The following is a 26,142-nucleotide window of genomic DNA, read 5'->3' on the forward strand; positions in this document are numbered from 1 at the left end:
CCTAAAGCCAAGTATATAACAATTACTCAAGAAACAATACAAATCTCAACCCAATCTCACACCTAGAGGAGCTGGGGGGTGGGAGGGGGGAGAACTAATGAAGCCTAAAGCCAGCAGAAAAAAGGAAAATAGCAAAGAATAGAGCAGAAATAAAAGACATGGAAACTAAGGAAACAATAAAACAGATCAATGCATCCAGGAGCTGGTTCTTTGAAAAAATTAATAAAATTGATAAAACCCTAGCCAGACTTATCAAAAAGGAAACGAAGGGACCCAAATCAATAAAATCACAAATGAGAGATAAAAAATAACATCCCAGAAAAACCATTATAGTAGTATGAAATTATATGCTACAAATTGGACTATCTGGAAGAAATAGGTAAATTCCTACAAATATAAACTACCAAAACTAAAACAGGAAGAAACAGAAAATTTGAAAAGACTAATAACCCAGCAAATAAATTGAATCAGTAATAAAAAATCTCCCAATAAACAAAAGACCATGGCTGGACGGCTTCACAGGGGAATCCTACCAAATATTTAAAGTACAGTTAATACCTATTCTTCTCAAATTGTTCCAGAAAATGGAAATGGAAGGAGGACTTCCCAATTCATTATAGGAGGTCAGCATTCCCCTGTCTCCAAAATCAGACACTCACTTAAAAGAGAGAACTACAGTCCAATATCCCTGATGAACATGGATGCAAAAACATTCAATAAAATACTAGCAAATCAAATCCAAGAGCACATTAAGAGAGTCATGCATCATGATTAAGTGGGACTTATTCTCAGGCTGCAGTGGTAGTTTATTATTTTCACATCAATCAACATGACCCATCCCACTAATAAAAGGATAGATAAGAACCATATGATCCTCTCAGTGGATGCAGAAAAAGCATTTGACAATGAACAACATCCACTCATGACAAAATCCCTCAACAAAGTAGGGTTAGAGGGAACTTAACTCAACATCATAAAGGCCATATATGAAAAACCCACATGTAATATCATCCCCACTGGAGAAAAACAGCTTTTTCTCTATGGTCAGGAACAAGACAGACACGTCTACTCTCACCAGTTATTTAATATACTACTGGAAGGCCTAGCCTTAGAAATCAGATAGCAAAAAGAAGTAAAAAGCACCCAGGGTACCTGGTTGGCACAGCTGGTTAAGCATCTGCCTTCAGCGCAGGTCATGTACCTAGAATCCTGGGATCGAGCCCTACATTGCTTCTCCCTCTTCTCCCTTCTCCCTCCCTCTGCTGGTTCCCCTGCGTATGCTTTCTCTAATAAAATCTTTAAAGAAAAAAAAAGGCATCTGAATTGGCAAGGAAGAAGTCAAACTTTCACCATTTGCAGATGACATGATATTCTCTATAGAAAACCTAAAAGACTCCACCAAAAGACTGCTAGGCCTGATAGAGAAATTCACTATAGTCACAGAATTCAAAAACTAACATATAGAAATCTATTGCATTTCTATACACCAATAATGAAGCAGCACAAAGAGAAATCAAGGAACCAATCCCATTTACAGTTATACCATAAAATATAAGATATATAGGGATAAAGCTAACCAAGACATAAAAGATCTGTACCTTTAAACCTATAAAACACTGATCAAAGAAAGTCAAGAGGATACAAAGAAATGGAAACATTCTATGTTCATGAGTTAGGAAAACAAATATTGTCAAAATGTCTATATTACCCAAAGTAATCTACACATTTAATGCCATCCTTATCATAATATCATCAACATTTTTCACAGAGCTAGAAAAAAATCTTAAAATGTGTATGGAACCACAAAAGATTCCAAATAGTCCATGCAATCTTGAAAACTAGAAGTAAAGCGGCAGGCATCACAATTCTGAACTTCATGTGTAGTGATCAAGACAAAATGGTACTGCCACAAAAGCAAACACAGATCAATGGAACAGAACAAAAACTTTGAAGTGAACCTACAACTGTTGGGGCAATTAATCTTCAACAAAGCAGGAAATGATATCCAATGGGAAAAAAAAAGGATAATCTCTTAAATAAATGGTATTGTGAAAGCTGAACAGCAACATGCAAAAGGATCAAGGTGGACCACTTTCTTAACGCTATACAAAAAAATAATTTCAAAACGGATGAGACAGGAAAGCATCAAAAACCTGGAGAACATAGGCAGTAACTTCTGAGTTGGGTCATAGCTATTCCTTACTAGATAGGTCTCCTGAGGCAAGAGATACGAAATCAGAAGTAAACCATTGGAACTTAAAATTAAAATCATCTGCACAGCAAAGGAAACAACAAAACTAAAAGTTAACCTATGGAATGGGAGAAAATATTTGCAAATTACCTGATTAAAGGTTAATATCCAAAATATATAAAGAACTTACGAAACTCAACACCCAAAAACATAATCCAGTTAAAAATGGGAATTTTAAAAAGGGCAAAATACATCAGTAGACATTGCTCCAGAGAAGATATATCGATGGCTAACAGACATATGAAAAGATGTTCAACATCACTTATCATCAAGGAAATACAAATCAAAACTACCATGAAACCTCACTTTACACCTACCAGAATGGTTAAAATTAACATAGGAAACAACAGATGTTGGTAAGGATGCCACAAAAGGAGGACTATTGGTGGGAATGCAAATTGATGCAGCCAATCTGAAAAACAGTATGGAGGTTCCTCAAATGTTCACAGAAGTACCCTATGATCCATAAATTACACTACTAGGTATTTACCCAAAGAATACAAAAATACTAATTCAAAATGATACATGCACCTCCCCATGTTCACAGCAGCATTACCATAATAGCCATAATAGCCAAATTACAAAAAAAAAAAGCCCAAATATCCAACTAATGATGGATAAAGATGTAGCATATATGTACAATGGAGTATTATCCATCAAAAAGGATGAAATCTTGCCATTTTCAACTATGTGAATGGAGCTAAAGAGTATTATGCTAAGTGAAGTCAGTCAGCCAGAGAAAAACAAATAACATGATTTTACTCATAGGTGGAATTTAAGAAACACAATAAATGAACATGGGGGGGTGGCAAAAAGAGGGAAACCAAGAAAAAGACTCATAACTAAAGAAAACAAACCAAAGGTTACTGGAAAGGAGGTGAGGGTGGGGGGTTTGAATAGATGTTGGGTATTAAGGAGGGCACTTATAGTCAGCACCAGGTGTTCTATTTAAGTGATGAATCACTAAGTTCTACACCTAAAACTAACATTGTACTGTTAACTAGCTAATTTTAACAAATTTTAAAGACTTGGGAAAAAATTAAATATCTTACAGGAAAACCTTCACAACAATTCTATAATTAAGAATTCTTCATCATGGGGCACCTGGGTGACTCAGTTGTTGAGCATCTGCCTTTGGCTCAGGTCATCATCCCGGGGTCCTGGGATCAAGTTTCACATCAGGCTCCCTGCAGGGAGCCTGTTTCTCCCTCTGCCTATGTCTCTGCCTCTCTCTCTCTCTCTCTCTCTCTCTCTCTCTCTCTCTCTCTCCCTCTCTCTCTCTCTCTCCCTCTCTCTCTCTCTCTCTCTCTCTGTCTCTCATGAAGAAATAAAAATCTTAAAAAAAATTTTTTCCTCATCTGAACCACAGAACATAGATAATTATTGCCATGTTACTACTTTCTGAATTCTCCCAAGAAGAGTGTTTAATTCATTACATACAGTACAGCCTTAGGGAGGGTGCTCCCAAACTGCAGTGTGCATTAGATCACGAGGCAGAGTGGTTTGTTGAGACAAATTGCCGAGACCCATTCCCACAGTTTCTAATTAATTAAGTCTGAGGTGGAGCCCATGAATTTGCATTCTAACAAGTTCCAAAGCATGCCAGTGCTATCTGGGAACCACACTTTGAGAACCAGTACCTCAGTGCATAAGCACTTAATTCAGCAAAAGCTGTTGAAAAAGCTTCTCTGATGTGCAGAACATGAGATTATATTCAAGTTCTCTTCTAAAATATATTAGGAAGAAAGGTATGTGATAACTCCAGGTGTTTAAGGATGAATAATTTCAGGCAATAAGGAAAAAGTGGTCTAGCTCTGCAACATTTAGGCTATAGAACAAAGTACTTGAATTAAAAATTGGGACATTAAGGAGGGCACATGATATAATGAGTCCTGTTGTTACATGTAACTGATGAATCACTGAACTCTATCTGTGAAAGTAATATATCATATGTTAATTGAATTTAAATAAATTTTTTAAAAATTATGACAGCTTAACATTGATATAATTAATGGCCATATACAGGTCAATTCCTGTACTCCAAAGTCATCATTTTAAATAAATAGTACAAACCATGGCAGACTATTCATATCATTAAAATGTATTCTTATTTACATCATCCCACTTTAAAACTAACCAATCAAGATTGAATCAACTTATTATGTGATCACCTTCTATCCAAAACAAGAGGCATTGTTATAAATGCCAAAATTCCTATTACTACTACTACATATTCTTTAAAGTCCATCATTCCAAACTCTTCACTGATTATTTAACATCAGCCAAACAGTAAGTTAGTTCTAATTTAATTCACTGGGAAGTTTCTGACAAGCATAATACCTAATAATCAGGAACCATTTATCCATAAATATCCAATAAATCTCGGTAAAAGTTATATAGGTCCCAAAGTATTTCATTACATGAAAAACAAAGATAACCCAGAAAATCTAACATGAATGAGCTATGTGAGATTTTTAGTCAGTTAATTCAATTGTTAAAAAAGTATAGCTGTGTAGGAAATTTACCGTAAAAGCCTTAAACGGCTGTCCTTTGAATACCCTTCCACCTTGATATGAGAAATTGGCTTTTGCAGTATTTTCAGTCAGCAGGTAAGTGTGGTTTTTTTCACACTGCTAAGTGTGGTTCACTACACTTTTACTGTTTGCAGAAACACGGCTGATGTCAAACACTTGTTTTCCTTCTGGGAATCTGAAATTTTTGTACATTCTAAGGGAGGAGATACATATGTGACCAATCATCTTGGACACCAGTCTCAAAAGCACTTCCCTGAAGTGTTGCCAAATTTTCATTGCTGATGGGGAGAAAAGAGGATGCTTTGTGTGACCCCTCATAGGAAGATGAGAACTTACATTAAGAGTACACATGGATTCTTCCAGACTCTCCATGTGTTTCTCCTATGACTCAGTTGTGAATCTTCTCTACTTCACCATTAACAATTCTAACCATGAGTTCAACTATAGTGGAATACCACAAGTTCTTCCAGCAAATCTCCAAAAAGAGGAGTAATCTTGAGGAACACCAATACAGACACTTTCAGAAATTAGGATTCTTACCTGCTGATATGCTTCATAGATCACATCAAATAGAAAAGCCTGTGGCATTTCACTTGCTCTGTGTCTGGCACGATCAAGTGAATGGTCTAAGCAACCATCAGCAGATGGACTGATCACAGTAGATACAAGAGGTCGAATCGCTCCTGCTGCCTAAAGAACAAACAAAAGATCAAAATAAACATTTATTTCATTTAGGGCATATTTCAAAGTCAAACTCTGAATTTTCTCATTTTGAGGAGGTTTTATTCCTAGCTTTAATAAGTACTCTCAAGAAAACATTTGACCAAGTGTTGATTTGGGTTTTAATTCAGTATTTTACATCAAAAACCCTCTCTCTTAATATTGCAGTTCCATGTAAGGGATAGTTTTTTTTTTTTTTTTAATTTCCATTATAGGTTCACAATCCTTTGCTCACTGGTCACTGAAATCTACATTTCTTTTTTTTTTTAAGATTTTATTTATTTATTCATAGACACACACAGAGAGAGAGAGAGAGAGAGAGAGGTAGAGACACAGGCAGAGGGAGAGGGAGAAGCAGGCTCCATGCAGGGAGCCTGACGCGGGACTTGATCCCGGGCCTCCAGGATCACACCCCAGGCTGCAGGCGGCGCCAAACCGCTGCGCCACCAGGGCTGCCCTGGTCACTGAAATCTAATACTAGACCATAATAACAACAACATCCAAGTGGGTATTCCATGAACGTGGAAGGGGGCAGGAAAAGTTACTGTGGAAAATATGGACATGGATTACACATCAATATTTCTTAGCATGCCTTCAAAAGATTTACTATCAACACAGATAATTAAGTAAACAGACCTATTCCCTAACATCCCCAAAATGAGACTGAACCTACCTATGAAAAACCATTCCCTTCACACTACCTCAGAGCAACGTTCCCACAGTTCAAGGAGCCATTGATTTCAATTGCTCTGATAAAAGCTATCTCGTTTATAGATGCATCTAAACATTACAAAAAGGCACCTTCATGCCTGACAATTTATCCCCTTTATCTTTAGTAGTGTTTGATTGTAGTCTTGAAGGTCATTACCAAACAATGGCTATGGAGAAGCAGCTTTAAAGTATAGTTCCTGTGATAGACCATTAACCAAACCTCCTCCAAAAGTTCCTGTCTTCCACATAACTAATAAACAGATATTACAGCACATCAAACTGATGAGCCAATTTGGTCTTGAGAAGACCAGTATCTGTGTAAGATAGATAGCCTGTAAACTAGCTTATAAAATCCCAAAGATTGGCTAAAAATCAAAGCTAATACGTAAGCCAAGTAGACAGTTTATAAACTGTCAACATTTCTAGTGACTCAAGGAGAAGTTTGGAGCCTAGAAATAAAAGCAAAAATGAGGAGACAGCCAGGGCTGATAGTGAAGCAGTGATGTCCAAGTAGGCAAAAGGCAAATAAGAACAAAACACAACTGGCCAACCCTGACACCTAGAAGGCTAGAAGACAAAAGAAACACATATGCATGCATGCATACACACACACATACAGCTTTTTAAGATTTTTTTAAAGATTTTTTATTTATTCATTCACGATAGACAGAGAGAGAGGGGGGTGGGCGGCAGAGACACAGGCAAAGGGAGAAGCAGGCTCATGCCGGGAGCCCAACGCAGGACTCGATCCTGGGACTCCAGGATCGCGCCCTGGGCCAAAGGCAGGCGCCGAACCACTGAGCCACCCAGGGATCCCACACACACGGCTTTTTAAGGGAAAAGTTCTTCTTATATTGTACCTATATATAGGTAATATTGGCAAAATATTTTTATCAGGTCATGAAGCCAAAATATAGATATATATGAGAATGTGAGTCATAAAGTGTCAGCATGGGGACTTCAGCAGACTGTCTCTCCAGCAAAAGAACTAGTGAAAAATGTTTTACAACAACCATTTAAAATCTTTGAAGGGCATGTAGCAAATGAAACATTTAAGAATATCAACTAAATCTGGATAAAAACAGAGCTTGTGGTGCTCAAGTCATAATCTTTCTTCCTTAATAGGAAGCTCCCTGTGACTGAAGTTCCACTCCAAGTAGGTATGGCTGATGAGATGGGTCTTTCCTCTCCCCCAGTGCAAAGGGCAGAGTGCTAGCACCTACCATCCCACTCAGCTCCAAGTCACAGAACCTAATTTAAAGCCAACTGTGGATAAGATATTGGAGACTCTCTTCCCACCATATAACCTCCACTTCCAAGTAGAGTATCTACCCCAGACTCAGTAAGCACAGAATGGATGCTCGGCCCTGAATACCCTTAACCCCAGTCTCACATAGGGCAGATGTTTTGCACCAGGAGGAGAAGCTTAACAAAAAGCTAAGAGTCTTCAAGTGTATCCATGTACCACCCTGGTCATAAAGTAGTTTTACTTAGAAAAACAAGATGCCCCAGCAAGGGGTGGGGACAGTGATTTTTACAGCGACAGAGACAGGCTCTAAGAACAGCTATCAAGAACAGCAGGGGGCATGAAGAAGGACTTTGTCACCCACAGACTCCTCCCTTACCACGTGGGAGTTGGAGCAGAGCTTTCAATGCCAGGTAGATGGGTACCAAGGCTGGACAGCACAGTGAGGCTGCAGTTCAAAGACTACATTGTCCTCACTGTGGGACCGGATCTGGATCAGTCTATCATGGAGGAGAACATTTGTATCCCATGACCTTGTCACCTAGCCCCCTGCTTCTCAAGCAGTCTTACTGGTCCAATCCTAGGCTCAATGGGAAAAACTGCCAGCAATCATCCATTCCTGGGCTTCCTTTGGTCTGGGTTGCAGCTCCCCTGTTACTGAAGCTCCCTGTATCATCCCAAGGACTCTGGGAACTATCCTGGGTCCTGTGTCCTAGTCAACTGTCCTGGGAGGAAGTCCATGAAGGATTTGAGGGGACAAGAGCGGGGGCAGCCAGATGTGTCCACCACCAGCTGTCACAGCGTTAATGCTGCACGTACACTTGTGTATTCGTCTCTATCTAAGTGGTGACAAGGACTGGGTGAGGGCTCTTAAAAAAAGAAAGAAAAGAAAGGAATAAAAGAAAAAAGAAAGAAAAGAAAAGAAAAGAAAAGAAAAGAAAAGAAAAGAGAAGGAAGGAAGGAAGGAAGGAAGGAAGGAAGGAAGGAAGGAAGGAAGGAAGGAAGGAAGGAAAAGGAAGGAAGGAAGGAAGGAAGGAAGGAAGGAAGGAAGGAAGGAAGGAAGGAAGGAAGGAAAGGAAGGAAGGAAGGAAGGAAGGAAGGAAGGAAGGAAGGAAGGAAGGAAGGAAGGAAAAAGTTTTCTTTTAAACTTTAAAAAAGTTTCCCTTTGGGGAACTCATCTTATATGAACATGATTGCAGCCATGTTTAAACCTAAGTGCACTCATAAAAGAAATGGAGACCATCAGGCTAAGCAATTAAGAGAAAGGTGGCAGCTATAAGAGAGCCATAAGCTCAACTGTTGGCAAACTATTTTACCATAGATAACCACGGAAAGAGACAAGTAATGACACCCCCCTGGAATCAGAGCAAATTTCCAATACTGGCCTCAAAAACTGCCCTTTCAATGGAGCCAAAGTAATTGAATCAGATTATAGAGAATTTTATACCTCAGGCATTGTCCAAAAAAAAAAAAAAAAAAAAAAGAAGAAGAAGAAGAAAGCAGTTTGCAGGCAATGAATAGAGTATCAGTTGAGTGTGATATCAGACAGTGAGTAAGAGATTAACAAAAAAACAAACAAAGAAAACCTACTAAACCACTGTCATTACAAGGTGGCTATATTCATGCCCAAGACTGTATCCTTTGTGAAGTGACTTCAGAGACTTCAACTAGTGGGGGTAAAAAAAAAAAAAAAAAGACTTCACTGAAATAGACCAGCAAAGTTGCATTCAACAGTAACAAGTCCTGAGGAAATAGAAGAGAGACTATCAACATCTAGAAGTGATAAGTTATCTAAAGGTCCACCAACCAATTAATGGATAAAGGGAGTGTGCTACATACATTCACAAGAAAGTTTTGTGGGGGTTTTTGCCATAAATAAGTTGCTATTTTCAACAACATAGATGGACTTTGAGGGTAATGCACAAACAAGTGGGGGTGGGAGGCGGCAATTCTATTTAGTGTAATCAGGAATTAAAGTGATGGTATTTTTACCAATCTCACAGAAATATAGAGCTATGGAACAGTATAGTTCCGTATGTTATATGGAATATAAGATGGAATATAGAACTATGAACAAGTGTATTTCCATAAATTAGATGAAATTTCAGTTTCCTGGGAAAGCATCAACTACAAAAACTGATTCAATAGACAATTTTAATAGATACATAAGAATACAGAATTATAAATTTTTATTCTGCATGAAGAAAATCCCAGCCAGCTTCAATGGTTACAGCAAAGAAACAATCCTTCAATACCAATTCCTCACATTATTCCAAAAACATAGGAGAGAATACTTTTTAACTCACTCTGTAGGATGAGTATTACCAAAACCCGACAAAGCCATCACAAAAAAGTTAAACTACAGACCAAAACCCCTGATGAATATAGATGCATAAATTTTCAACAGAATACTAGCAAACCAAATTTGGCACTACATAGTACATATTATATACTATAACCAAGTGGGATTTATCCCATGAATGCAAATTGATTCAACATACCAAAAATCAATGTCATATATCACATTAACAAAGGGGGGGAAAAAACAAAAACATGTCAACAGATGCAGAAATAGACCTTACAAAATCCAATACTCCTTCATGTAAAAAGCATGCAACAAAATTAGGAACAGAACTGCTCTAGCCAATAAAGATGAATAATGAAAAACCCACAGGTACCATTGTATTTGATCAATATTCTGTATTTTTTATTTAATATTAGGAACAAAAACATTCACTGTCCCCACTTCTGTTCAACATTGTACTATAAACTCTAGTCAGGAAAATTAGGCAAGAAAACTAATAAGAGGCATCCAAAAACAAATCAAACTATGTCCATTCACAGACACTATTGTATAGAAAATCCTAATGCCCAAAAAAAGTTAGGAACACATTCAGCAAGAAGCCACAGGACAAGATCAGTATTTAAAAAAAAAAAATTAAAATGACATCTATCTCAATACTAGCAAGCAACATTTCAAAAGAAAAAAAATCATTTACAATAGTGTCAAAAAGAAAATACTTAAAGTTTAACAGAAAAAAAACTTCATTTCTCTGAGAACTTCAAAAATTCCCAAGCTCTTATGCAAAAGCCAGCATCTCTACCAACTCACTGGTACCCACTCCCTCTCAAGTCTTTCTCTATAGTAACAGTCCTCCTTCTATCCTGCCTATCAGTTTTTATTCCTTTACTCAACTACCTTTAATGTCCAGGCCTTTGGTGCCAACTCAGTCAAGTCATTCCTCCTTTGATCACACTTGCCTTCCAACTAGGATCAAATTTTCCCTGTTAGTTTCAAACAAAAGTCTGGGGTAGCCCAGGTGGCTCAGCGGTTTAGCGCCACCTTCAGCCCAGGGCCTGATCCTGGAGACCCAGGATCAGGTCCCGCGTCGGGCTCCCTGCATGGAGCCTGCTTCTCCCTCTGCCTATATCTCTGACTCTCTGTCTCTCATGTGTAAATAAATAAATAAATCTTTAAAAAATAATTTAAAAGAAAGAAACAAACAAACAGAAGTCTGTTGACAAGTACTACTTTAGTATCTGTACTTATATCTCCAATATCTGCCTCTTCCCATGTTCTCTGCAATCTACTTTAATGTGTATTAGGTCCACAAAAACTTATTTACCAAAAATCACTCAGATCCCCACACCCTGGCCAAATCCAATGGCAAGCTCTGTCTTCTCAAGAGCATTTGTTCATCTGGCTTTCAGAAACCATTTTCAAACATTCATCTCACTCCCACACTAAAACCTCAACTCTAAATGGTCCCAAGCTGGGACCTCTAAGTTCTCTAGCTATCCTCTTTCTGTAAGTAACCTCATCAAGTCACAACACTGGATATCATCTATGAGAATTTCCCTATTTAGAGTAACACCCTAAAATGTTCCCTGCAATTCTGGACCTTCATATCCAAATACTCTATTAAACTTCTCAGATCAAGAGATACGCCTCAACTATAAACATAACTGAGATCAGTTTTGGTTTCACACATAGCACACACTCCAAACCCGTTCCTCCATAATTTCCCATCTTCATAAAGGTCAACTCTATTCTATTCATTATTCTTGTCAAAAACCCTGATCATCATTGATTTCTCTCCTCTCATATTCCAAATAGAATCCATCAGAAAGCCCCATCACCTTCAAACTACCCCACATCAGCATACATTTCAATGTTTCCACTGTCACAATCTGAACTCAAAGTACCCATCCTCCCTGCCTCAGACCTCATATAGAAAACAAAGGCCATAGGAAGGCATTAGTATTTTCCACTACATTAAAATAAGCTGCAAGAAAATTATTACAAGGAATATAACAAGCAGAGTATCTCTGTGCACAATACATAATTCCTAGAAAACAGTTTTTACTTGAAAGATACAAATATGTAACCGAAATTTAAATTAAAAAATAGAAATAGAGGTAAGAGACTTTCATGGGAAATTCAAAGAAAACATAAATCTTCAAAGTACTTGAAAAAAATGCCCAGCCTATTAACAAAAGGCTAAATTAAACCACAAAGAGAAAGCATTTAAAAGAAGTTAAATCATACAAATAATTTTTTTGCAGGGATATGAAAAAGCATACACACCTAGTATGTCCTTTAGAGATACACACTACAAAATCGAAAAAAAATTCAGGATATTGTTTATCTATGTGGGAGAAATAAATAGGAATAAGGCAACAATATAGTTTTAAAGTGACTAGTAATGTTCTAGATGGTACATCTAGAAGTGTCCAAAAAGCGTTTCAGGTTCCTTTTAATTTCTTAAAGGTGTACATATGGACTCTCATTTTGACTTCTAAAATCTTCTCAACAGAAGAGAACCACCCATATTCGTGATGTCATTATGGTAGGATTGGTATATTCCAAGACTCAGTAAGGTTTTTGTTTAATGGAAGCCTAGAGATCAGCTATAAGGTAGCACAACAGGAAGATCACTTAAAACACAAGGTGACTACTAGCTTACTGCTTACTAAACAAAATGTTCATGAAAAGGATCACTTGTCAAAAAAAAAAAAAAATCACCCTTAAGCCAACCTTTTTTATTCCTCCAACTACCACTCACCCAACTACCTGGTTTAAACAGAGAAGAAAGATGCTAAAATTGACAGGCTTATATTCCATAGCTGTTTCCATAGAAAAGGACATTTGTTCAGAAAATAATCAGTTCTTGATATTTTCTGAAATTTAAGCTGTCAAAATTAAGACACAAGTATGGACAGTGTCTTTTAGCTGCCTCTAAAATAGAGCTATGCGGGTAGTTTGTTATATGAAGCATAATTCCCAAGTTGTCAAATACACTGCCTCATTGGGAATTAGCCTAATAAGCCCTGAATGGAAGCTTAACAGCTCAGCACCACAGTGATTACTTGCCTCTCAAGCTAATCTGTCAAAGTATTTCCACATGTCATTGCATGGAAATCATCAGAGATACAAATCATACAATGTGGAAAAAGGAACCCCACCTCTTCTGTTTACTTTTAAAAGTACATTTGAACAATACTTAGGCATACACAGAGCAGGTGCTGACGTGCATTCCTACTCACATATCTGCGTTCAAGCTAATTATGACAATATAGAAATCCTGACTATATAATTACAATTTCAGCTGAGTTGTCTTTATTCCAAGACTACTTAATAAATGTTTACATAATCACATCTTTAAAGTTAATCATTGGCCATTATAAGATTTTAAATATTTTGTATTTTGACAATATCTTCCATCCTCTTTTGCAGAAAATAATGCATTCAATACAGAAATCCAAGTATTTTATAAAAACCTAACCAAATTGCCCCATCACTCCAAGTACCCCTAAGAAAGGATATGTATCAAGAATAAGGCTTATATTTGATATACTCAATTTCAACTGCTGAAAATCAAAGTAGTATCATTTAACTTAAATCTAGTATGATCAGAAGTATTCTACTTGAATGTTCTTAATGTTTAATAAGTTTTATTACATTTTGATCCCTGGAAATACCATGGTTCCTTGATCTGCTCCACTTCTTCAACTTCATTTGAAAGTAATATGGAGATTATACAAGGGTAGTAGTTTTAGATAAGCAAAACAAAAGCTTTTCATGCAGTAGCTTTTTCAACATCAGGAACACATCAAGTTTTAGCTCATTCCATAGTAGTCAGAGAATAATTCATCACCTGCCCTGGGCACTTCAACTTTTGTCAAAATAAGCCTCAACTGTCCCATTAGATAATCAGAACTCACTGAGTGCCCACAAATCAAATTGCTTCTTTAGTCTTAGGACTTAACACAATGTTTCTTTCCCTCCACTCAGATACGGAATCCAATGTCCCAGGAGCTCTTACTACCTGACCCCCACCTAACACTCAACTCTGAGCTTCAGTGCACTTTATCATGATCAAAACTAACCAACAGAAAGACAGTACAAGTTGCTGTTAGCCATGGTCAATTATACATTAAGATTCTTCATTTCAAAAGTAACATCATGGGCCACGTCATTTTTCAGAGCTTTTAAAATAGGCCCAAAATCCTTGGCACAGATTTCTAATACTGGGTTGTCAAAAAGTACATTCTTCCTGATGCACACATATTAACTTTTGACTTCTGAAGCATTCTTCAATTATTACTAAGTCTAATCCTACTGCAAAAAGCAAGGAGCACCGACACATACACTCACACACACCCATGTCAAAGTTTCTGGTTATTAAATTACACTGTTTCTCTTCAGAAAAGGACTCAAAATACTTTTTAACTAAAAACTAATGCTAATCATCCTATAGGGCACTGGGCAGCCCCCACAATAGAGAGCATCTTACCCCAAAAGTCAATTGTGCCAAGGTTGAGAAACCCTGTGCCACTTCCATATTCTGATATAGAAAAAAAAAAAAAAAAGATCAGCTAGTCTACAAAAATCCCTTTTGCCTTAAATATGGGAAAAACAACCCATTATATTAAGTATAGAGGTCTCTTTTTATAAGGGATGCAGTAAAATGTACCTCGGTCACATGTTGGTAAGTTCACAAGCTGTTTACACTCTTTAAGTATGTATGTCCATGGGTAGGACTGCCGAGTTTTGGCAAGCGATTCAGTGTCTCAACTAATTTCACACAACCTTGGAAGGATGCAGGGAGGGCAGGAGCACAGGGATTTTGGAAGAAATGATGAAGTCTACTGGAAGGGAATAGCAAAGAAAAAAAAATCAAAGCATACAGAAGCACACGTCTTATTACCTCATGGCTTACAGTGTCCCATCAGGTCTGACCCATCCAGTTCCCTTAACATTTTTTTTTTCCCAACATCTACTTCTTGCTTTATTTCAGTTGGCTTAAATTGACCTTCACCACTCAGCTGGATCAATACTGTAGATCTCAAACTAATTTCAAGTCCCTCAATCTCCTCCTGCACTCCACCTATCCAATCTCTAAATTTCAAGTCTTAGGTTATTTCCCCTGGGGCAGGGGTGGAGGGCGAAGTGCAGGATATCAGTGGTTCCCCCTTGTCTGAAGAAGCCAATTCAAGCAGAAAGATCAGGCAAAATTAATGAATTCAGACCTTACACAGGATTCCAGACATGCTGAAAAAGGCAAATTTAAGTGGTTCTGTTCAGCTGAAGTTGAATACACAAGGTCTGGAATAGCAGAGACAGTGTGGCATGAAAGAGATTTTGGAGAAAACATGTCAAGCGGGAGTTAAGATGGTTACATGAAAGTGCTTTGTACCAAATGAAATAATTATCTCACAAAGTTACATGTTTTAGGATTCTTTTTATACCGTATCCTTAGAACAGACAGAGACGTAAGGACAGAGAATTTATCACTGGTTGACAGGGATTAGGAAGAGAACAAAAGGTCTGAGTACCAAGCAGCACCAGGAGGCAATTCTTTGAAGTGTTAGGAAGTTCTGTATAGGTGATTGTCATCACAACAGACGTAAACACTCAAACTATATAACATGAGTATTACTATATGTCACTTTTTCAGTTAAGTAATGTGAGCATGATTGATTGCTCAGGAGTGCTCTTTCCAGTTTTCACAGAAGTTAAAGGGAATGTTTAGAGTATGGGAAGATTGATCTGGAAAGAGTGGTAAAAAATATATATATAAAGACTACAGTCACAGAAGACATGGTAGAGAGAGTTGCAGAATGAAGAACTGGTTAATAGTGTCAAACTTAACTAAGACATTCTGTATACGCTGGTGTATTATAATAGAATTCATTTCTCATGTCAGCCACCTGGAGTTCACACAATCCCCACTGTTCACAACCAGACTGCCCTTTTTTTAGATACCAGATACAAAAGGGGTCCTCATAACACGTATACTCCTGATCAACTGGCTCCAAGTCCAGGAGGTTCTCACAACCCCCACTAAAATTCACTAAAACCCCTGGAACTCAAGAGAATGATTATGACTACATGTTGATTATGATTACTTATGATCACATGTTTAGGACTTAGGATATTTATCAGACTAAATAAATGAAGAAAGACCTAGTATAGGGTCTGGGAGAACCCAGAACACAGCTTCTGTGGTGCCCTTTCCCCATGGAATGATGAAGTGCCATACTGTCACAGCACTGTTCAACCAGGTAGTTCCCCTGAGCTTTGGAGTCCAAGGTTTTTATTGGGCTATCATTTTGGGAGTATGAGTAATTGAATCACTGACCATGTGTTGAATTCAGCTTCCAGCCCTATTCCTCTCCCATAGAGGTGGAGCTGATTCAAAGCCTCAGATTTCCAATCACCATTGGTAATTAGACACCATTAGTATTTCTGGTGACCAGCCTCCACCCTGAGTGAGCATTATCATAAGCTCAGGGGAGATCCAACAGGTCCAAAAAAAGAAAAAAGAAAGACCCTATTGCTTGGGAAATCCCAAAGTATTTCATTCTGCCTTTGAGGACTCACATATAAAAGCCACTCAAGCTTCCTTATTTTACAACAGACTAAAAGTACACATCTAGTTTGGGAATTGAAAAGTTATAGGTGATTTTGGACAGAATAGTCAGAAGAAGCCAGACTGCTGTGCAGTAAAGAGTCAACTTAAGATGTCAAAGAGAGAGCAGTAAATGTGACCTGTTACTGTCAGAAGTTGATTAGGGAAGAGAGGACAAAACATGATTAGAGATGCAAGAGCTTTCCTGTTGCACTGTCATTTGCAAATTCATGTTATGCTGGTAGTTTTGTGTATATGATAGCTAGCTAGCTTCGTAGTCCTAAAATGATTCTCCCACATTTCTGTGTTCCAACTTATTTTACCCTTGCCAACATCTCTCTTACAATGTCCTTATTACTGCTTTTTCATCTCTCGACTTTTAATTATGCAGAAATATACAGGTAATTTGTACTTACTAAAAAACTTGTACTTCCAGCAGTATGGCTGACAAATTATCTTACAAAACCTCTTGCTATTTAAAAAAAAAAAAAATCAGGAGAAATGTTATTGACAGTTCTTTTTCCCCCCAGTGTGACTTTTAAAGGTTTTTTTAAAAAAAATAGGTTTTTTTTTAGAACTATGACTCATTAGGTAACTTCCTAGGACTAACATCAGAGAGCAAGAATTCAAGGAAAACTGCGGAGATGCTTTGCGTTAATAAGAGGCTTTAAACAAATGAGAAGGAATGAGAAATCATATTTTGAGCCTATGCTACTTGGTCAGTTAGAACTGTGGTCCTCACAAAAAAATCCATGTAACTATTTATAAGGTAGGCCAGATAAAATACAGTCACCAGTGTGGTAAGACTACAAAATAGTTTGCTATCCTGGCTTGGACTCTGACAGGGAGGGGCATCTCCCTTGAGAAGTACTATCACCTAGATTTGATGGGAGTTCAGAGTTTGGCTTAACATTACCATAAGATGGATAAAATCTCAAGCCAAAAATTAACATAAGGAGATTTCAAAATGCTAAAACCATCAGGATCCTCAGCAGAACCAACACAAATCTCTGTTCTAGAAACACATCCTCATCTCATGCCCAAAGAACTAATTATAACGGCTTGCCAAACATGGGCCTATAATTTACTGATCTGAACAATACAATTTAAATCACAAGTAGAAGTGGAGAAATGAAGAACTACAAAGAGTCACATTATCTACAATGTATTATTCATATTTAAAATACTAAGAAACAATATAAAATCCTAAGAAAAAGGAGGCCCATTACATTTTGAAGGAACCAAATCAAACTTCTAGAAAATGAAATTTTACTTTAAGAATACTTCAACAAGGGATCCCTGGGTGGCGCAGCGGTTTGGCGCCTGCCTTTGGCCCAGGGCGCGATCCTGGAGACCCGGGATTGAATCCCACGTCAGGCTCCCGGTGCATGGAGCCTGCTTCTCCCTCTGCCTGTGTCTCTGCCTCTCTCTCTCTCTCCCTGTGTGACTATCATAAATAAAAATTAAAATTAAAAAAAAAAGAATACTTCAACAAGAGATTACATTGGGTCTTTTGTCCCTTGCTTTGGATTTATTCCTGAAATTCCTATCTAGTCACATAATAGAAACAATGCACATTATCTGTGAAAAATAAGTTACTTTAAAAAAAAAAAAGTCAACCTCATAGACACACTATAGCTAAGATAGCTGTGTAGTAGGAAGACCATGCACTTGCCTTATCCCTCTAACACAGCTAGGTTAACTATCAAATCATTCTGAATACCTAAGAAATAGACCTGAGTACTGAAAGAACAAACTACACAACTAGAGGGAGAGAAGAGGCCATACCAAAAAACTACAAAGCCCAGACATCTAGTTTGGGGAAGAAATGTGCTGCAAGTACTGTGGAACTGAGAGAGCCCTGGTCTCAGAGAAAGCAGACCGGGGGGGGGGGGGGGGTACAGAGGGGAACACATGCAGGAGAATATTGCCCCAGAGCCACTGGCTGGAAAAAAGAGAGGCTGAGTGTTCTTAAGTTTTGTGCAACCAGCAGGGTTCAAAGACTGGAGGTTTCCAGAGGTCAGGATGGAACAGAGTGCAGTGCCCTGGGGTTCCAGGAGAGGAGGCAGGCCAACAACCCTGGGGTAGACTGCATGATTGGAAGAGGACTTAAGGAACAGAGAGAGACTGCTCTTCTAGCATCTGTGAGAGGTAGAGTTCACAGAAAGGCCTCTCTGGGGACAAAGGAGCCAGTGGGCACCATTTTCCACCCTCCACATAGGAGCAGAGACACCCGCCGAGGGTGGCTAACACAGACACAGGCTATTTAGCCTGTTTTGCTGCAGATCCTATGGCCCTGAACTCTAGTTTGATTGCCCTTCTCTGTAAAACCTGCATCCATCAATGTGGTAAGACCCTCCCCCCAGAAGACCAGCACAGCCCCCAGGCCATAGCAAGTCCCTAAACCTTGGAGTTTTAAGAGTTAGCAGGTTTGGTTGGGACAGAGCCTAAAGTTCACCACATTGTTCCAGGCAAACAACCTGGAGACAGACTGCATGAGAACAGCAATCTGACGGATGCCTGGGATGTACAGGGGGATATTATTCACTATTCTGTGGTGCTTCCCTGAGACCAGCAAGCAAGGAGGCCCATCTCTGGGAACAAAGTTGTTGGCTGGCACCAATTCCCTCCCCAGTCCCTCAGCATAAACCAGCTTCAGTCAACAGCAGAGCTCCAACACTGGCTGCCTGACCTGCTTACACCAAGTCTCAAGCCCCACTGCTCTGTTGCTATAGGTTCTCTCCAGGCTCAGAACAGTGGGCCCCTTCCCCAGAAGACCAGTAAAAACCCACACTCAACACATCTTCCAACCATAAAGTTCTGCAAGGCTTCACGTGGAAGTAGCATCAGGTCTCATCTAACAAATAGACCGGAGCATACCTAAACTCGCCACACTTGGCCAAGGTCCAAACACTGCCCACTACAGGCAAGGAGAGCCTCCACAGAGGACTAACTGAGGGACAGAGCAGCCAAAACACAGCAGCAGAGCACAGAGCATGATAAACAGTCCCTGAAGCATCAGGTCCTAGAAACTATATGACCACTTTTTCCAAAAGGCCCTTCCTTTCCAGAGCAGAAAATTTAACAAGCTTTTCTAACACAAAGAAGAGGACAGATCTATACAAAAATGTCAAGATGGGGACACCTAGGTGGCTCAGCGGTTTAGCGCCTGCCTTCAGCCCAGGGCATGATCCTAGAGTCCCGGGATCAAGTCCCACATTGGGATCCCTGCATGGAGTCTGCTTCTCCCTCTGCCTGAGTCTCTGCAGACCTCTCCCTCTCCCTCTCTCATGAATAAATAAATCTTTTTTTAAAAATGTCAAGATGGAAAAATCCATTCCACAGAAAAAGAAGACGATGACGACAACGAGGACATCATCACAGCCAGAAATCAAAACAGATACAAGTAATATGCCTGATGGAGAATTTAAATCAACATTCACATGGATACTTGCCAGACTTTAGAAAAACATGGATGATATCAAGGAGACCTTTACTGAGAAGAGCTAAAACTCAGGCAGAAATGAAAACTGTAGTACTGAGATTCAAAACCAACTAGATGCAATGACCACAAGAATGGAAGAAGAAGAAGAATTAATAAGTGGTAATACAGGAGATACAATTATGGAAAATTTTAAATGAAAGAATTATAGATCATAATAAGACTAGATATAGGGAACTCAGCAACTTCATCAAACATAATAACTTTCATATAGGAGTCCCAGGGGGAGGAGAGAGGGAAAAGCAGCAAAAGGTTTGGGGAAATAGCTGAAGATTTCCCTGATAGGGGCAAACAGAGATTCCATCCAAGAGGAGACACAGAACTCCCATCAAAATCAACAAAAGCAGGGAAATGTCAAGACATATTATAGTTACATTTGCAAAATGCACTGATAAAAAAAAAATCCTAAAATAAGCAAGACAAAAGAAGTCCCTAACTTGCAAGGGAAGACCCATAAGACTAGCTTTAGATCTCTACACAGAAATTTGGCAAGCCAGAAGAGAATGGCATGATATACTCAATATGCTGAATGCGAAGAATCCACAGGCAAGAACATTCTACCCAGCAAAGCCATCATCCAGAACAGAAGGAGAGATAAAGAGTCTCCCAGACACACAAAACTAAAGGAGTTCGTGAACACTAAACCAGCCCTTCAAGAAATATGAATGGGGACTCTGAGTGGGAAAGGAAGACCAAAACTGACAAAGAATAAAAAGGAATAAAGAAAATCTCCAAGTAACAAAACAAGTAATAAAATGGCAGTGAATTCTTATCAATCACAATTACTCTGGATGTAAATGAACTAAACACTCCAATCAAAAAATATAGAATGGATAAAACACCAAGATACATCTATATGCTGCCTACCAGAGACTCACTTTAGACCTGAAGATACCTGTAGATTGAAAATGAGGGGATGGAGAACCATTTATCATGCAAACAGACGTCAAAATAAAGCCAGAGTAGGCATACTTTTATCAGACAAACTAGCCTTAAGCCAAAAACTATAACAAGAGATGAAGAAAGACACTATTGTAATAAAGGGCACTACCCAACAAGGAAACCTAACAATTGTAAATATTTATGCCCCCAACATGGAAGCACCCAAGTATATAAAACAACAAGGGACTCCTGGGTGGTTCAATGGCTGAGCGTCTGCCAGCAGCTCAGGGCATGATCCTGGAGTTTCGGTATTGAGTCCCACACTGGGCTCCCTGCAGGGAGCCTGCTTCTCCCTCTGCCTATATCTCTACCTTGTCTCTGTGTCTCTCATGAATAAATAAATAAAATCCTTATAAAAAATTGATAAATCCTAGCCAGACTTATCAAAAAAGGACTGAAGTAAAAACAGAAAGAACAACCAACATCACAGAAATACATATGATTTTCACAAAAAAAGTGAAATTATATGCCAACAAATCAGATAATCTATAAGAAACAGGTAAATTCCCAGAAACATATAAACTACCAAAAATGGAAGAAACAGATAAATTCCAAGAAACATACAAACTACCAAACTGAAACAGAAATAGAAACTTAAAAAAATAGAACACTTGAACAGACCAATAACAAGGAAAGAAGTTGAATCAGGAATCAAAAATCTCCCAACACACAAAAACCGATGGCCAGTTGGCTTCATAGAGGAATTCTACCAAACTTTCAAAGAAGAGTTAATACCTAGTCTTCTCAAACTGCTCCAAAAGACAGAAAATGAAGACTTCCAAACTATGAGGCCAGCATTACCCTGACTCCAAAACCAAAGACTTCTCTAAAAGAGAGCTACAGACCAATATCCGTGATGAACATGGATGCAAAAATACTCAATAAAGTACTAGCAAATCAAATCCAAGAGTACATTGTAAGAATCATTCACTGCAAGTAAGTGGGACTTATTTTCAGGCTGCAATGATGGCTCGATATTCACCTATCAATAATCCACCACATTAATAAGGAAGAGTAATAATCCCATGATCCTCTCAATAAATGCAGAAAAAGGGATCCCTGGGTGGCACAGCCGTTTGGCGCCTGCCTTTGGCCCAGGGCGCAGTCCTGGAGACCCGGGATCGAGTCCCACGTCGGGCTCCCGGTGCATGGAGCCTGCTTCTCCCTCTGCCTGTGTCTCTGCCTCTCTCTATATATATATATGATATATATGACTATCATAAGTAAATAAATAAATAAAATTTAAAAAAAAAATAAATGCAGAAAAAGATCTGATAAAGCACAACCTCCATTCATGACAAAAACACTCAACAAAGTAGGGTTAGAGGGAATATACCTCAACATCATAAAGATCATATATGAAAAACCCACAGCTAATGTCATTCTTAACAGAGAAAAACTGAGAGCTTTTCCCATATAGTCAGGAACAAGATGGGAATGTCTATTCTTACCACTGTTACTTAACATACTACTTCAAATCCTAAGCTCAGTAATTGGGTAACAAAAAGAAATAAAAGGCATCCAAATTGGCAAGAAATAAGTCAAACTTCCACTATCTGCAGATGACAGGATACTCTATATGGAAAACCCAAAAAGATTCCATCAAAAAAACTGCAAGACTTGGGGGGATCCCTGGGTGAGCAGGCCCAGGGCGCGATCCTGGAGTCCCGGGATTGAGTCCTGTGATGGGCTCCCAGCATAGAGTCTGCTTCTCCCTCTGCCTGTGTCTCTGCCTCTCTCTCTCTCTCTCTCTCTCTCTCTCTCTCTCTCCCTCCCTCTCTCTCTCTCTCTCCATCTATCATAAATAAATAAATAAATAAATAAATAAATAAATAAATAAATAAATAAATCTTTAAAAAAAACTGCAAGACCTGATAATGCAAAATCAGCATAGTCAGAGGATACCAAAAAACAAACAAACAAAAAAAAAAAACCAACCCAACTTAGAGAAATATATTACATCTCTATACACCAATTAATGAAGCAGCAGAAAGAAAAAAAAAATCAAGGAACACACCAATCTCATTTACAATGGCACCAAAAACCATAAGATACATAGGAATAAAGCTAACCAAGAGGTAAAAGATCTATACTCTTAAAACTACAAACACTGATCAGAAATGTCCAGATGACACAAAGAAATGGAAAATGGAAAAATACTGTATGCTTATGAGCTGAAGAACATATACTGTTCAAATGTTCTTATTTCCCAAAGCTATCTACACATTTAATACAATTCCTATCATAATACCATCAGCATTTTTCACAGAGATAGGAGAAACACTTCCAAAATTTGTATGGGAACCATAAAAGACCCTGAATAGCCAAAGTAATCTGGAAAAAGAAAAGCAAAACTGGAGGCATCACAATTCCAGACTTCAAGATTTCTTACAAAGCTGTAGTCATCAAGACAACATGTACTGAGCACAAAAACAGAAACATACATCAATGGATCAAAATAGATAACCCAGAAATGGATCCACAGCTATATGGTCAACTAATCTTCAACAAAACAGGAAAGAATATCTAGTGGAAAAAAGTCTCTTCAAGAAGTGATGTTGGGAAAACTAGACAGCCACCTGCAGAAGAATGAAACAGGACCATTTTCTTACACCACACACAATAATGCACTTAAAATGGATGAAAGACCTAAATGCAAGACAGGAAACCACAAAAATCCTCGAGTAGAACACAGGTAGTAACCTATTTGACAACAGCCATAGCAACTTCCTACTAGATAGGTCTCTTGAGGGACAAGGGAAACAGGAGCATAATGAACTACTGGGACATCATCAAGACAACAATCTTCTACACAGCAAAGGAACAATCAACAAAACTAAAAGTCAATCTATGGAATGGGAGAAGATATCTGCAAAGGCTATCTGATTAAGGGTTAACACCCATAATATACAAAGAACTTAAATTCAACACCCAAAATTAAATAATCCAGGTTAAGAAATGGGCAGAAGACATGAACAGAGTTTGTCCAAAGACAACATTCAGATGGTAACAGACACATGAAAAATGCTCAGTATCGCTCATCGCCAGGCAAATACCTTTCAAAACTACAATGATACCACCTCACTCCAGTCAGAATGACTAAAATTAACAATACAGGAAACAAGAGATGTTGGCAAGGATACAGGGCAAGGGGAGCCCTCTCACAGTGTTGATAGGAATGCAAACTGGTGCAGCTACTCTGAAGAAGAGTATGGAGGTTCCTCAAATGTTAAAAGAAGTACCCTATGATCCAGCATTTGCAATACTCGGTATTGGCCCAAAGAATACCAAAATACAGATTTGAAGGGACACATGCAACCTGATGTTTATAGCCACATTATCAATAATAGCCAAATTATGAAGACAGCTCAAATGTCTATTGATTGATGAATGGATGAAGATATGATATATATGTACAATGGAATAGAACTCAATGAAGAATGAAGTCTTGCCATTTTCAATGACACGGGTGGAACTAGAGAGTAATTATAATGTCAAGCAAATTAAGTCAGAGGAAGTCCAATACCATATGATTTCACTCATATGTGCAATTAAAGAAACAAAACAGATGAACATATGGTAGGGGGGTGGGAAGGAAAGCCTCCTAACTACCAAGAATAAGCTTAGGGTTACTGGAGAAGGGTTAAGGGATAGGAAATGAATGGGTTAAGGGGGGGGGTGATAGGGATTAAGGAAGGCACTTGTAGTGATGAGCACTGGGTGTTACATGTAAGTGATGAATCATTAAATTCTACACCTGAAACTAATATTACACTGTATGTTAACTGGAATTTAAATAAAAACTTGAATAAAATAAAAATAAGATCAGCCTAACAGAAGAGGCAATTAACTTTAAAGGGATACAGTTAGACTGGTAAAGAATACTATTATACTGGTCAAGAGATTTCTCACAAGCCAAAATAACGCCAGTACACAATGATATATTTTCAAAGTACTGGGGAAGAAAAAATAGTTATCAACTTAGAAATTTGTATCATAGAAAGTGATCATCAAGTGCTATGCAGAAATAACCCTGAAAGTCTTTACCTGCTAGCTCTATTGAAGTCCTGCCCCCTCCATGGAATTCAGAAATGAAACTTATAGAGGTAAAATATCCAGGGTCCTGATGACAGTTCTGAGCTCCTGTATGCAAATAACTCAATTGTCAACCTTAACTTGGGACATCTTACTACTTTGAGGTAATCTATCTTCAATGTGAGAATGTTTTTAAACCATGAAGTTAAAATTTCTGTTTCCTTTAACATGTATGCCCTCCAAGGGGCTTACTCAGTATCTACCTTATCCAGGAAAGGATTTATCTGAAAGGGGCCTTTGGGTAAGGCAAATTAAGAGCTAAGAGAACAAAAAACCCATTAAGAATCTATACAACAAAAAATAAAATAAAATAATAAAATAATAATCTATACAACATAATTTAAGAGAACAAAAGAGAATTAGTTCATAAGAATTCATGGAAAATACGTGGTTTAGTGGCTTTAAGGTTAATCTTCACTATTTTCTTGCCTATCTTTCAGACCAGTTGTCTTCAATTTAACGCCCAGAGATTAAGAAGGGGTCATTACTTTCCACTAGTACAGGAACTTTACTAGTTCAAATTTCCACTTACATTTTTATGATTAGAATTTACAACAGTGTGATAATGTTGGCATGAAGTAGTACCTGGATTACCTAAGGCTGTTAGGTAACTATCCTACACTTTATAATTTAGGATAACCAGGAGATTCAGTTTAAGACTATATATTGTTTAGAGCCAATCCTTCTAGAATAGCCTAATGTAGCCTTCCATTGCGTTTGAGCAATTTTACAACTTTCGGAAGTTACATGTACCTGACAGCAATGCAAAAATAATTCTTGCCTGTCAAGATGCAAATAAACTCTACAAGGTGGAGGTTTGATACCTCTCACATAGGAGAGGAAAACAAACAGTTTTGCCTGTGTGAATTCATTTCAGTATTGCTCTATTTCACTAAAATTTGTGCCTCTCTGGATTGTAACATGTGCCTGGTTCCTTCAATATGTTAAGGATTTCACATATCTGTATGAAACTCATTTTCTGCTTTCTTGAAAATCATTCCCTATGACATTTCTACAAGACACCAGAAGCTTCAAAATAAACTGTGAAAATTCCACTTAAAACTAGCTTTTCAATGCAAAGTTGAGATTTCATTAAAATATTATGTAGAATTTAATCATGTTCCATAAAAGTTATTCTGATTAACATTAATTATTAAGACTGTCAAGGAATTCCAATCTGCTGCAACAAGTCATTAATTGCTATTCACGTTAATGTTTTACTTAGT

At 38.1% G+C, this 26,142-nt stretch overlaps 1 protein-coding gene across 1 annotated transcript in view; it reads right to left on the reverse strand.

Annotated features, from left to right (window-relative positions):
• Positions 1–26,142, reverse strand: part of CRPPA (CDP-L-ribitol pyrophosphorylase A) — a 297,138-nt gene that overhangs the window by 252,049 nt on the left and 18,947 nt on the right. The window contains exon 4 of the mRNA XM_055314505.1: positions 5,326–5,475. Within this exon, the coding sequence (XP_055170480.1) occupies positions 5,326–5,475 (150 nt within the window). The remainder of the gene's footprint in view (positions 1–5,325; positions 5,476–26,142) is intronic.

The sequence above is a fragment of the Nyctereutes procyonoides genome, unplaced genomic scaffold (assembly GCF_905146905.1).
Source record: "Nyctereutes procyonoides isolate TBG_1078 unplaced genomic scaffold, NYPRO_anot_genome, whole genome shotgun sequence".
Lineage (NCBI taxonomy): Eukaryota > Metazoa > Chordata > Mammalia > Carnivora > Canidae > Nyctereutes > Nyctereutes procyonoides.